The sequence below is a fragment of the Marmota flaviventris genome, chromosome 3 (assembly GCF_047511675.1).
Source record: "Marmota flaviventris isolate mMarFla1 chromosome 3, mMarFla1.hap1, whole genome shotgun sequence".
Lineage (NCBI taxonomy): Eukaryota > Metazoa > Chordata > Mammalia > Rodentia > Sciuridae > Marmota > Marmota flaviventris.
This window is the reverse complement of record NC_092500.1, coordinates 17572528-17586255: the sequence shown is the minus strand read 5'-3', so window position 1 is coordinate 17586255 and position 13728 is coordinate 17572528. Positions and strand designations below refer to the sequence as shown.

The 13728-nt window shown below is 35.4% G+C and overlaps 1 protein-coding gene across 3 annotated transcripts in view; it reads left to right on the top strand.

The window, feature by feature from the left end:
* The window catches only part of Hcfc2 (host cell factor C2), a 67020-nt gene that overhangs the window by 32024 nt on the left and 21268 nt on the right, over nt 1-13728 (top strand). Inside the window, exons 14-16 of one of the 3 annotated variants that reach the window (XM_071609581.1) lie at nt 64-249; nt 856-1141; nt 7412-8352. In XM_071609581.1, the coding sequence (XP_071465682.1) occupies nt 64-249; nt 856-1141; nt 7412-7551 (612 nt within the window). In that variant the 3' untranslated portion in view covers nt 7552-8352. Of the gene's footprint in view, nt 1-63; nt 250-855; nt 4541-7411; nt 8353-13728 lie in introns of those variants that run through there. The other 2 variants (XM_027944641.2, XM_071609582.1) reach the window with 2 other exon arrangements.

Sequence of the window (13728 nt, the reverse complement as noted above, 5' to 3'; positions counted from 1 at the left end):
ATTAAATAATAAATTAATTGTTCCTAATAAATTAATTGTTCCTCTCTATATATTACATTTTAGGTAGGAAATGCAGATGTACCTGACTACAGTTTACTTAAGAAACAAGATCTTGTTCCGGGCACTGGATACAGGTTTAGGGTTGCTGCAATCAATGGTTGTGGAATAGGCCCTTTCAGCAAAATCAGTGAATTTAAAACTTGTATTCCTGGTTTTCCTGGAGCCCCTTCAGCAGTCAGAATTTCAAAGGTAAGATGTCAAGTCAAGACTTGTTGGTGATATTATTTGAAACTTCTTATATTAAGTAAACTCTTTAGAAATTTTTGCTAGGATCTAATGAAATCAGAGATATCTAAAAGAGGTGGATTAAAAGTTTAAAAAATATTCTTTGCTAATCACTCATGGTATTTTAATCACCAAAATCTCAAGCAGAATTATAAGCATCCAAATCATAGAGAAGCAGGGAAATCTGCTTTGTTCATATTGTTATGTATCCCAAAGTTCATGCTGGAGAATTTTAATAGAACATATGAAATTGGATTGTATTTTATTGTAAGTCATTCCCTTCCTTAGGGAAGAAAAGATCTGCATTAGAGAAAAATCCTTTTTTTAGGGTATAACAGGCAGATATTTAAAGCTTATTATGTTTGTTAAAAGTGGGCATGAATTAAACATTGTAGATCCCACTAAGGTAGCTTTTCAAAAGTCAGCAATATGAGATCTAACATCTAATGCAATTACTTTAGCAAAAAGAAGCATTTTGTGTTCTAAAGATAGACTTAACATAATAAATACTAAAAGAGAAAACTTGAGAACCTTTACCTGCTCCCCCACTCTTTTTTTTTTTTTTTTTAGAATGTTGAAGGTATCCACCTTTCCTGGGAGCCTCCAACTTCACCTTCTGGAAATATTTTGGAATATTCAGCCTACTTGGCTATCCGCACAGCACAGATCCAAGATAATCCAAGCCAGCTTGTGTTCATGAGGATTTATTGTGGTCTTAAAACATCATGTATAGTAACTGCTGGGCAACTTGCAAATGCACATATTGATTATACATCCAGGCCTGCCATTGTGTTCAGGATATCAGCAAAGAATGAAAAGGGATATGGACCAGCTACACAAGTTCGATGGCTTCAAGGTAACAATAAAAAAGCACCTTTAAATTGAATTTTTTTCTTTTTTTTTTTTTAACTGAAGCTGTTGTGATGATGATTATTTATTAGTAACTGGTTATGAAGATTTGTCATTTAAAAGACTGTATTTCTAGCAGTTATGAATTTGAGTTTGTAAGTTGTTCTTAAAATGTATTTGCTCAATTCTAGATCCAAATAAAAATAGAAAAGCAAAGACTCTCTGAAAATTAGTATATGGATTCTTCCTTACACATATAGCTCTTTTACAAAGAAAAATAATAAAATCAAGATAAAAGTTAGAAGGCTTTAATATCCCAATACCTTTTTTAAAGGCTATGTAACTCAGTCATCCTAGAATTATTGAGATGATTCTAGTAACTGACTGGTGTACACTTCACTGTCTTACTTAGTAAGTGTTCGCTACATTGTAAATGATCTATCATTAAATACTTCCTCTAACTTTATTGTCTATGAGCGGTGATCCTCCAACAGCTATCTTCTATGGATAATATTTGTGATACTAATGTTAGTAGTCATTTGATTCTTTTAATCATAGTTAGCACAGAGCTTAAAAAATTTTAGAGAGAGAGAGAAAGGCAAGTTCAGAAACTGCTTTTGAATTTCTATTTTTCAAAATCATGGTAAGATTAAAAAAAAATAATAATGGGTATTCTTGATTCATACCAGGCCAATGTATTTGAATATACATTTGGTTAAAGCACTTAATTTACCTGGCCCTTAATTTCCTCACTTACAGATGAGAGAATTAAAAGAGTTTGCCTTCAAGGCCCCTTTCAGCACTAAAATTTTGTATTTTCATCAGATGTAGAGTATGTCCCTGAACATTGAACATGTTCATGTGTCTTAATGGTTTTACCTTTGTTTTTTCTGAAATTAAAAGCTTCATAATTTAAAATTCAAAATTAAAGTGTATGTCCTCCTACTGCAGAAGAAAGAAGCACCTTAACGGGACACAAGTTTTGAAATAGTGTTTTAAACATTTGTAAGATTTTTGTAAATGCTCTAGATGTTTTATTTTTGCATCATTTTTACCTCAAAATTGTATAAACTTTTTTACAATGAAAATATAAGCATTAGACAGCTAACTCAGGTTCTTTACAACCTTAAAGATGCAGATGAATATTATGAACACTCTGCTACAGGTAACTTGTTTTAAATATTTTAGGAATTTCATGGTTCCACTGCCTATTCAAATCTGGAATGAATATATACAGAGCAATAATTGCAGAAAATATTTTTCTCACTAAGAGCTACAATAACTGTAAGGGCACCGGTCTATCTTTTTAATACCACATAACCTTATGCCAGTTTAGGTTGACTGAGTAGCAATGTCCTCACACTTTGTGTATAATATCCCCAGCAAAGATGGATTTAATTGTGCAGAATTGATATATATGCGTGTTCCAGTTACTAATTTAAAGTGTATAGAATATTTTAATATATAATTTTTGTAAAGAACTGGGATTTTTATACTACAGTATTTGTAATTAATGTGTCTCACTAATTAAGTTTCTTTTGAAGAAAATATGCAAATTGTTAGACACATAATGAGTGGTTTCTGAACTCTAAAGATAAAATAAATGCACTACTATAGTGTTGTTAGAATACCTTTTTTTTTGTGGCTATATGAATCCTGATTCTTTAAATGTGTACTTTATAATGTTTACAAGGAGCTTCTCTGGTTTGTTGTCCCAGCAGTTTCCTTGGCGAGAGCTTCATTCTGCATTTGTTTAATTCATATGCTTTGCTTTTGGCATATACTTGCTTTTTGCACTAGTAGAATTTTAACTTACCTCATTATTATGTTTGTAATCATTGTATAGCTTCCATAACATGTCTGATATAGGCTAAAGAAATACTTAACCAAAGTTAAAATGAAAATAAATGGTAAGCAATTTTGCACATATTAAGTGCTAGGATTTGTTGTGTATGTGTGTGTGCTTAGTTATAAAAATAATAAGAATGGAAAGTTTAATAGTATATGTCTTAAACCCAATTATTTTAAGTATCTATCTGCTTTATTAGAAAAACTTTGGCTTTTAACCCATTATTATTTGCATTAACAATTTGCATCTTGAAATGCTTCCCTTAATGACAAGGAATAAGTTGATTTAAAGCAAACAGTAGAATATCTGCTTTAAGTGTACATGTTAATATCAACTTGGTATTTAATTTTCTTTACTTTGCTGAAATGCCTCTATTGTGTTAGACCAGGAGGTGAATACGAACCTGTGGTTCTAACATATCACTTACTTCTTAGAAGGAAGGGCAGCCTTTTCATACCAAGGGATTTGTTAAAATAATGAATCTTTTTATTTTGAGAATTAGCCAAGTTTTGTTTGTTTTTTTAATTTGACATTAGTATACTGAGCACCAGTCAAGTTTATCTTTCTGATAAGGGATTGGTGACTGAAAGATGCCATTAGAAAATCTCTAATGGCTTTTAATATTAACAGTTAATAAGAGATAGCTGTATGTTCATGAAGAGAATGAATTAGGCAAATAATGAGAGGAGTACATTTAGCTTCTTGTGATTTATACATTTTCTAAGTGAAGATCCCTTTGTATAACAGTGGCTGTATCATGCAGATATTTTTCTTTCTTTGCTTTTTTTTTTTTTTTAAACCTTCAGTGCTGGGGATGGAACCTAGGGCCTCACACATGCCAGGCAAGCACTCTGTCACTGAGCCACATCCCCATCCCTGGCAGATATGTTTTCATAAGATGATTTACCATGACTTAAATTACTTTCTTTACGCTTCCCAGTTGGGTAAACAACTCAGATGTAATGAGCTTTTGTGTCACAGTCCTCTTTCTGTACTCTGCAACTTTGGTTCCCATAAGTATCAATATTTTTGATGTTGCATGCTCTTACAATTATGTTTTCTAAAATATTGTATTGACTTTAGTTTAGTAAACTATTTTGGCAATTTAACCAGAAATAGGGTATATATAAACTCAATTTTATCTGCATTAAAAAATTGAAATAATCTAATCGCATGTATGATGTACCTCTGCCCCATAACTCAGTTGCACAAATATAATTATCTATGGGAGAGTGAAACTGTTGATTCATTATTTCAAAGTTTTATAGATTAGCAAAGATTTGTTCTGATTAGAGATATGGTCTATAGCTAAAGATACTTTTATTTTAAAAAATAACAGCACTTATGAACACCATTTGTATAATTGGATATGAAGAGATTATTAGTATTTAATAACAATATTAGTATTGAAGTCTTCAGATCACAAATGAAGTAGTTGCAAAGTAGACCTGGTCTTTGACCACTTAAGGTGTAACTGTTGTATTTAAAACTGATTTAGGCAGTTTTATGTATCATGTACCAATGGTATGTAAAATAAAGCACCTTTTCTACTATAAACACTTACAAATGTTATTTATTTTTAAATACATGAAAGAAAAACGAGTGTTGGCAGAGTAGATGTATGGAAATGTTTATGTCACGCATTTGACTTAATATAGGCAGTCTCTAAATTAAGATGGACTATGTCTAAAAGTTTGTTTTTAAGTTAGTGAATTGTGGTTGGGAGTCATTTTTTAATAGAAACATAAAATCTATTTGATCCTAATTGTAGCTTAACTAATAGGCTTGGAAGTTAAAAAAAGTTAATGGTTGCAAAAAATAGCCTAACCTTGTTTTCACCTCTGTTTACTCTTTTTTTTTTTGCTTTTCACACTTTTTAGTTCATAGCAGCAGGCTTCTGACCTGCTACCCTACTGAGATGGTTCTGGCAAAGGTCGGGAATAATCTCCCATTTCCAAATCTAGTGATCTCTTTCTTCCTACTTAATAATCTTGTCACCTGAGCACTCCTTGGCACTTCCATTTTCCACAGCTATGATGCCACATTCTGTCTTTTATGCACCTCCTTCTGTCTTCGTCCACGTTTCCTTGGCCACCTGTCTGCATGCCTTGCCAGCCTGAGGAAGCCTTCAACACACTCCACCTCCTGGTAGATTTAACTGCCTTTTTTTGTGCTCTACTGTCCTTTGTCATAGCAGTTTAAAAACTGTGCCTTTATTATCATTGTCTCCCTCCCTCTGCTAGATGGTAGGTCTTTTTTTTTTTTTTTCATTCATTTACTTATACATGGACACAATACCTTTATTTTATTTATTTTTAATGTGATGCTGAGGATCAAACTCAGTGCCTCACACGTGCTAGGCAAGCACTTTGCCACTGAGGTACAACCCCAGCCCTAGATGATATTTCCCAAATATGGGAAAAAATGTTCAGCATCTCTAGTAATTAGAGAAATGCAAATCATCTCACGCCAGTCAGAATGGCAGTTATCAAGAATACAGACAACAATAAATGTTGGCAAGAATGTGGGGGAAAGGCACACACATACATTATTGGTGGGACTGCAAATTGGTGCAACCAACCTGGAAAGTAGTATGGAGATTCCTTGGAAAACTTGAAATGGAATCACCATTTGACCCAGTTATGCCACTCCTTGGTCTATACCCAAAGGACTTAAAATCAGCATACTGTAGTAATGCAGCCACATCAATGTTTATAGCAGCTCAGTTCACAATATGCCTATATATTTTTGCACTCCAGAGCAGACTTATTTTAATCATGCCTGGAAAATCATAAACTATAACATTCTGGGAGTGAAACAATAAATTCTATAGACTGAACAAAGAAAAGGCTATAAAAAGCTTAGGATGCAGCTTTCTTGTTCAAATAGATTCCCATCTCTTCCCAGTGTCATTTTTCTTCTATCCTGCACTCTATAGAACTAAATTAAGACAATGTCCTCTTATGGGCCTATTAATCTCAGCAAGGATCATCTGAAACTGAGCATGAGATTACTTTATTTTATATAAGATAAATTGAGTAAGGGGCTGCTACTTAAAGGTTGTCAAATTCAAAATCTGACTGCTACTTCTGCCAGTGCCTCAAATCAGATACAGGATTGTGAAGCCCATGGTCTTGGATAGAGAGAAGGCTAGGGAGTCATAGGTATGAGGCTAGAAGGGCTTAACAGGAGTATTCCTTATATGCTGAGTTTACTTTGCTGGTTCAATAGTCCTTTAAAAAGTTTCTGGAGGACTGGGGATATAACTCAGTTGGTAGAGTGCTTGCCTTGCATGCATAAGACCCTGGGTTCAATCCCCAACACCACCAAAACAAAACAAAACAAAAGTGTTTCTGGAGATGTTAAGTGTTTACATATAACCTCCTAAGATAAAAGTACAGAATGTAGGAATTGGTAGCACACTGATATGGAAGCTAAAACAGAAGTGGACCCATTCTCTTATGTTCTTACCACCTAGAGACAAGAAGTGAAAAGCTGTATCATTCCTGAGCATGAGGAAGGCAAGGATTGGGGTTGTGGCTCAGTGGTAGAGTGCTTGCCTAGCACATGTGAGGCCCTGGGTTCTATTCTCAGCACCACATAAAAAGATAAATAAATAAAATATTGTGTCCCTCTACAGCGCATATACATACATATATATATATAATTGAGGAAGGCACAAGAAGAGCCCTATGTATTTGAGTACATACAGGTTCAAAATGAAAGGTAGCAGCAACCACCTTTCATTTCAGAGCAGCAACTCTGTCCATTAGGAAATTGTGGTCCAACAAATGTCCATCTCCAACCAAGAGAATTACCCATTCGTCCTTTATTTAAGGAAACAGAGTGGAATCTAAGAACTAAAGCATTTCCTCCTAGTTTCTCTTTCATAGTAGGAAGAGGACAAGAACCTGCAGGCATAATATTATCCAGTAAAACAAAGACATCAGGTTAGGGTGTCTGAGCAGTTCTGAAGATCTAGCTGCTTCAGCCAAATCCATTCTACTACCACTTGCAGTTTAGCACCCACTGATGGCATTATCCATTCCAGCTTAAATATGATTCTAGGTCTTTTGGCTGCAGAGGAGGTTTTTGTTTTTTTTTTTTCTTTTTTCTTTAAAAATAGCTACAGCTATGCCTGAAACTTTCTGGTGATTGGCAGCCCTGTGTTCGACCCAGCTGGGGAGTGTAGGCCTGGAGAATGCACTTTCTACTTCCCTACTTCTTAGGCTGGCCACTTTCTGCGGGACTTAGTCTCTCCCTCATACCAATTCCTTAAACCAAGATTATGTTTGCTTGCCCTACTTGGGTATGGGGGATGGATTAAATGTTTCAAGATCTATTTACTTTTTTAGAATTTCTGAATTAAATACTAGTTTGTAGCTAATCCCTTAAATAAGGAGAAATCATATCTTAACTATCTTATAGGTCTGCAAAATGGCACCAACAGTGATGATCTTGGCACAGAAACAATTGCAAAACTATTGGCTTTTTTTTGTGTGTGTGTGGTGGTGCTGGGGATTGGACCCAGGGCCTTATGCATGCGAGGCAAGCACTCTACCAGCTGAACTATATCCCCAGCCCATTTATGTGACCAGCATTTATGTGACCAGCAAGGAATCTGTTTTTAATGCTTCTGGAGGAACAGTCAATAGCTGCCATATGCATTCCATATTGTTGGAATACTTACCACACACATGCATTATTATGAGAATGTGCCAGAGGAAATTTGTACTTTTGAGAGTCCAGAGAAGGCAATTTATTTTGGCATTTGCATCACCTATCTCATTTCATTATCTGCTTTATTTTACATAATAATATAATAAATATGATTAATTATACCAAGTGAACAAAGATCAGTTAGAGACACGCCAGTGATTGAGGCAACTTGGAAGAGCAACACTGCAGTACTGTGATCTCATTGGATTTTGACCTTGTGGGAATCTAGTTAAGTTCTGTAAATAAAAATCTATCCTGTTCTTTTTTCATATTATCAATTACTTTTCTATAATTGTCATTGGTTGATTGCATAGCAAAGCAAGGACTTTCGAAGTATCAGATATTTCATCTTTGCTGATGAAAGTATGTATTGCATGATCTTGTAACTTTTTTCCTTAAAAATATTGTGAAATAACACATACTAAAGTATTCAACCGTGTATGTATGGTTTAAAGATAAAATGATCATACATGTATCAACTTCCAGCTTAAGAACTAGCACATTCTCAGCTACCTACTCATTTGTCCTCCCTCCATTCGCATCACATGAGGTGAATGTTCTTCTGTTATTTTTGGTTGATAATTCCCATGTTTTTATTTGTGGCTCTATCATCTATGTATGTATTCCTAATAAAATGTTGTTTAGATTTACCTGTTTTTGAGCTTGTATGTAAATGGATTCATGCTGTATGTATTCTTCTGTGACTTTTTTCTAGCATTTTTTGAGACTTCCATCTATGTTTATTGCATGTAACTATTTCATGTTTTCACTGCTGTATAGCCACAATGACTATTTCACAATTTATCTGCTCTTCTATTTCTGGAGATTTGGACTTTTTATTATTATAGACAATGCTGCTGTGAACATTCTGCCCAATTACAATGTAAGTTCTGTGTGGCCTGGGGTCATGTCTGTTTTGTTCTGTGCTGTTTTCTCAGTGTCTGGAACAATGCCTGGTACAGGGTACATGCTCAATAAATATTTGAAGAATGAATAACTTCTTGTACCTGTCTCCTGTGCACATGTGCAAGAATTGCTTTAGGATGGTTTTTTTCAAAGGGTGGTCCAGGGACCCCTAGGGTCCCTGAGACCCTTTCAGAGGGCCTCTGAGGACAAAGCTACTTTCATGTAATATTAATAAATTATTTGTCCTTTTCACTTTCATTTCTCACCAGGTTATCAAAAATTTTCCAGATGTTTGATAAAATCACTGCTTTGATAGCTGATCAAGTATATATTTGTTTATTTTGTGTTTTAAAAAGTCTTCATTTAAACTTTTTATGTGGCAAATATTGATAGATAGAACTCATGAACAACAGCTTTTTGAGTTCCTTGATAATTTTTTTGTTTTTGTTTTTTTGGGTCGGGGGATTGAACTCAAGGGCACTCGACCACTGAGCCACATCCCCAGCCCTATTTTGTATTTTATGTAGAGCTGGGGTCTCACTAAGTTGTGTAGTGCCTCACTTTGTGCTGAGGCTGGCTTTGAACTTGAGATCCTCCTGCCTCAGCCACCCAAACCTTCTGGGATTATAGGCAAGCGCCACTGCGCCTGGGCTCCTTGATGATTTTTAAGATTGTAAAGAGGCTTAAGACCAAACATTGGAGAACTGCTGCTCTAACAGAGTCAGCTTAATTCGGTCATGCTGAGTGGCTTTCTAAAGTATTTGTACTAGTTTTCACTCCAATGGCAATGGTTCAGGTTTCCCAGGGCTTCACAGTTCAGCAAACACACGGTCTTGATTGTCTTTAGTGTTTGCTAATTGGATGGCTACATGGTATCCTACCGTGGGTTTACTTTGCATTTCCCTAATCACTAATGAAATTAACTTTTCATATTTAGGTCCTCTTCTGTGAAATACTTATTCCTGTTTTTTGCCCCTTTTTCTGTTAGGTTGTGGCTCTCCCCCACCCCACATAGATTCATGATTTTATATATTTTGGGTCCCAGTTTCTTGTCAGTTAAATGTATTACACATATTTTCTCCCAATTCACATGTTTTCTTTCATGGTTGCATTGAATTTATTGATCAACTTGGAGAAAATTTACATCTTTTCAATGTGTCTTCCCAGTCAGAAACAGTCATGAGTATCTCTCCATTTATTAGGTCTTCTTTAATGTCTCTCAATAAACAACAATGTTCTCCATAAAGGCCTTTATGTCTTGTCTTAGATTTCTTTATAGGAGTTTATTTTTTATGTATTATGGTATATTGGATTTTAAAATTATACTTCCTATTCTGATTGTTGCAGAGTATAGAAATGTCGCTATGTATTCATTTTAGATTCAGCAATTTTGCTAAACTTATGTTCTAATAAAATACCTAGATATTTTGAGTTGTTTATGTGTTCTGCACATAATGGCAGTTTTCTTCCTGATATTTATACTTTTAAAGGATTTCTTATATTTCTGCATTGGCCAGGCATCTGCAGCATAATGTTGAAAAGAACTGAAAGTGAACATTGTCTTAATGTTTTGGACAATGCACTGTTTAATATTTTTTTCCATAAGTGGCCTTTATCAAATTAAGGAGTTTTCTTCTATTTCTGTTTGCTAATAGTTTTAATTATGAATGGATATTGAATTTTTTAAAAAGTTTTTAAAGTTGTCGATGGACCTTTATTTTATTTATATGCGGTGCTGAGAATCGAACCCAGGGCCTCACATATGCTAGGCAAGTACTCTACCACTGAGTTATAACCCCATCCTGGATGTAGAATTTTAATGTTTTTTCCCTGCATCTAATTTTTAGTGATTTTCTTCTTTAAAGTTATGATAGTTGACTTAATATATTAAACCCCTTTTATTCTTAGCATAAACCCAAACAGGTCATATATGTATGTGTACTTTAATACATTGCTGGACACAATTTGCCAATATTTTATTTTAGGACTTTTAATTTTAATTTGTGTTTCTTTTATCATTGTGCCAGAGAATATGACCTGTGAGATTTTTTTCTGACTAGCTTTCTGTTCTACATTGTGGTCAGTTTCTTACATATTCCACATGAACTGGAAAAAGAATGTATGTTCCCCAGTAGTTGCACATAATGTCCTTTAAATATCCATTAGACTTGTTAAGCTGTACAGATTTCTCTACACTGATTTATCTTGTACCGGATTTCTTTACTGAAGCTTTAAATTTTCCTCATGATGGTGAATTTCTCGAGTTTTCTTGAAGTTCATAGTGTTTGCTTGCTTTTTCTCTGGGCTTTATTGTTGGATGTATATTAACAGGATCGTTCTGCCTTCTTTGTGGTGAAACTATAATTATGTAGTGACTGCCACTGTTAATGTTTACTGCCTTTGCCTTTTTTGTTGCTCATTATATGGCAATATTTTAGTTAGTCTTTAGTGTATCTTAGGTCTTTCTTTGGCCTTATATTTTGAGTTTGCGGGAGATATGCCTAAAAGATAAAGCCAAAGAATGTCTTTTTAACTAGATAATTGAGTCCATTCATGTCTATCATGATTACACAGTTGGATTTATTTCTAGGTCTTCATCATAAATTTTTTTGGTTTGGTCCTCTCCCTCCCTTCTTTTTTCATTTTATTTGCCCTCCGCTTTTTATTTTCAATTACTATTAATTTTTTTGTTTACAAATTTCACTTTATGTGTGATCTTTTGTTTTTTTCAACATCATTATTTGCTGTTAATACCAATATTGAGTCTTTGTGGATGATTCTGTTGTATTTTGTCGTTTACTCATGGTGCCACTTTCCCTTGAGTATGTGATATCTTAAAATTTATTTTCCTTGGCAAATGATTTGAAAGCTTGATGTAGTTCAGTGGTAGAGCGTCTGCCTTGCATTCATGAGGTCTTGGGTTCAGTCCTCAGAAGTATAAAAGGGAAAAAAAGATTTGAAGCATGGACTGAAATTGAGATCCTTAAGAGATTTATTTTCTCTGCCAGATACCCAAAAGCTGTCAACCTGAGACCAAATGAAATGAACAGCTTGATAATTTCAGATAATAAACTTCAGAGGACCTGTGATTGTGAATTTTCTAGAGTGGTTTATTCCCTTTCCCCCAGCATCAAAATTTAGATAGGAACATTTCTTGCTGCCAACTTCTCTGTGCTGGCCCAATTAACCATCTAGCCTAGGCAGGCATGGTGGCACACACCTATAAACCCAGCAGATCACAAGGAGTATCTAAAATTTGAGGCCCTAAGTAATTTGGTGAGGCTCTGTCTCAAAATTAAAATAAATAAATAAATAAAAAAGTCTGGGAATGTGGTAAAGCATCCCTGGGTTCAGTCCCCCAAAACAAAAACCAAACCCCACCCTCAAAACCTACTACTAATACTAGGTAAGTCTATGGCCAGACCCCACTACAGCTACCAGTTCAGTGTCTGCAGAGTTCAAGAGAACTCTAGGGACAAAGCAAGCTGTGGTGCTGGCTTATCTCACAGCAGTCCTATTTTCACTTCACTTTTAGAGTTCTGTATCTGTGTATTTCTTGTTTTCATATCAACTTAAAGGTATGTTTAAAAATATTTTATACAATTAAACTATGTTATTCAGCATTTGGGGTTTTTTAAATGAGTTGATACCTAGGCTGTTTTACCATTAGAAATGAAGTCTAGATATGCATAATTATAATACACCAATAAAAATAAAAAGGGAAAAATGAAGTGTAGATTAAAACTTTAGTTTGCTCTTCATATGAGCAAGAAATGTGTTCCTTTATAGTATGTTCAGAATAACAGGATTGTAGTTCTCTCCTGCAAGAGTAGCACTTTTATGGTGGGAGACTAATACTTCCAAAAGTGGAATACACAGAGCCACCTCCACCCCCTCTGGGGATTTAACCCAGGGGCACTTAACCACTGAATCACATCCCAATCTTTTTCATTTTGAGACTGGGTCTTGCTAAATTACTGAGGCTGGCTCTGAACTTGCAAGTCTCCCAAGTTGCTAGGATTATGGGTGTGTGCCACCACACCTGCTCAAGGAAACCAATTTTTAAAGATGTATTCTTCTTCCAAAGTAAGGAATGGCTCTGTCATTTGGAGAAAAAAAATTTGAGATGGAGCCTTGCTCTGTTGCTCAGGCTGTCCCCATACTTCTGAGCTCAAATGATCCTCTTGCCTCAGCCTTCCAAGCAGTTGGGACTACAGGCCTGTGTCACCACACCTGGCTGGATCTGGTTTCTTACAAATCTAACAATGGAGGTCATATATGCAAGAATGAGTCTCCTTGGTGTACAGAACTGGGCTGGGAGGCATTTTCTGTTATGCTTGTCTTTGCCTAGCGGGTTCAGTAATGTCTTTCATACAGATGTACTCTGAAATTAAGCCCTGTAGAACAGGTGTGAAACAGACATAAACATGATTCTGCTTGCTCTTAGAAGACAATCAAGAAGTTGTAAGTTGTAATTGAAGAGGCAAAATTCATGGCATAGTGTCAGAATATATAATCTTGGGGCATTTTTGTGGAAGATGGAGGAATTACCTGTTAGATGTAATATGCCCTCCTAATCTAGTACATGGCCATCAAGTTGCTGTAGATTGTTAGCACACTGACTTTACTTGTCGTACCCTGATTTGGCACACTTGTTGACGTTAATTTTGGCAAAGGAGTTCTTAACAATGATTGTCTTGCACAGGTATCTATTTACTAAGAAGTGCAAAAGGAAGCAGTTTCTGGAGTGAGGTCAGGGAAAGCTGTAACTACTATTAGGCAAGTTTTTATTGTTAAAGGCAATGGCCAGAAGCCAAAGAAATTAATTCATTCCTGTATCACCTGTAGCCCTTGACTGTGAAGGGATTCTGTCTCATGGTCTCACAAATCCTAAACTCTGGTACAATACCTATCTAAAGGGGCTAAAACAACTTGTGCACAACTGTTACACACCTACTAGGTTTTGAGTGGTGCTATTTTCCGTACTTGGTGACCAGTACAAATGTTTGCAAAGCTTTCCTGGTGAGTTTAAACCGAGACCTAAAGGATGAAAGGGACTTGGCCAGGCAGAGGGAAGGGGATACATGTTCAAGGCCATGGCAGGAGGATGGTGGGAGGCG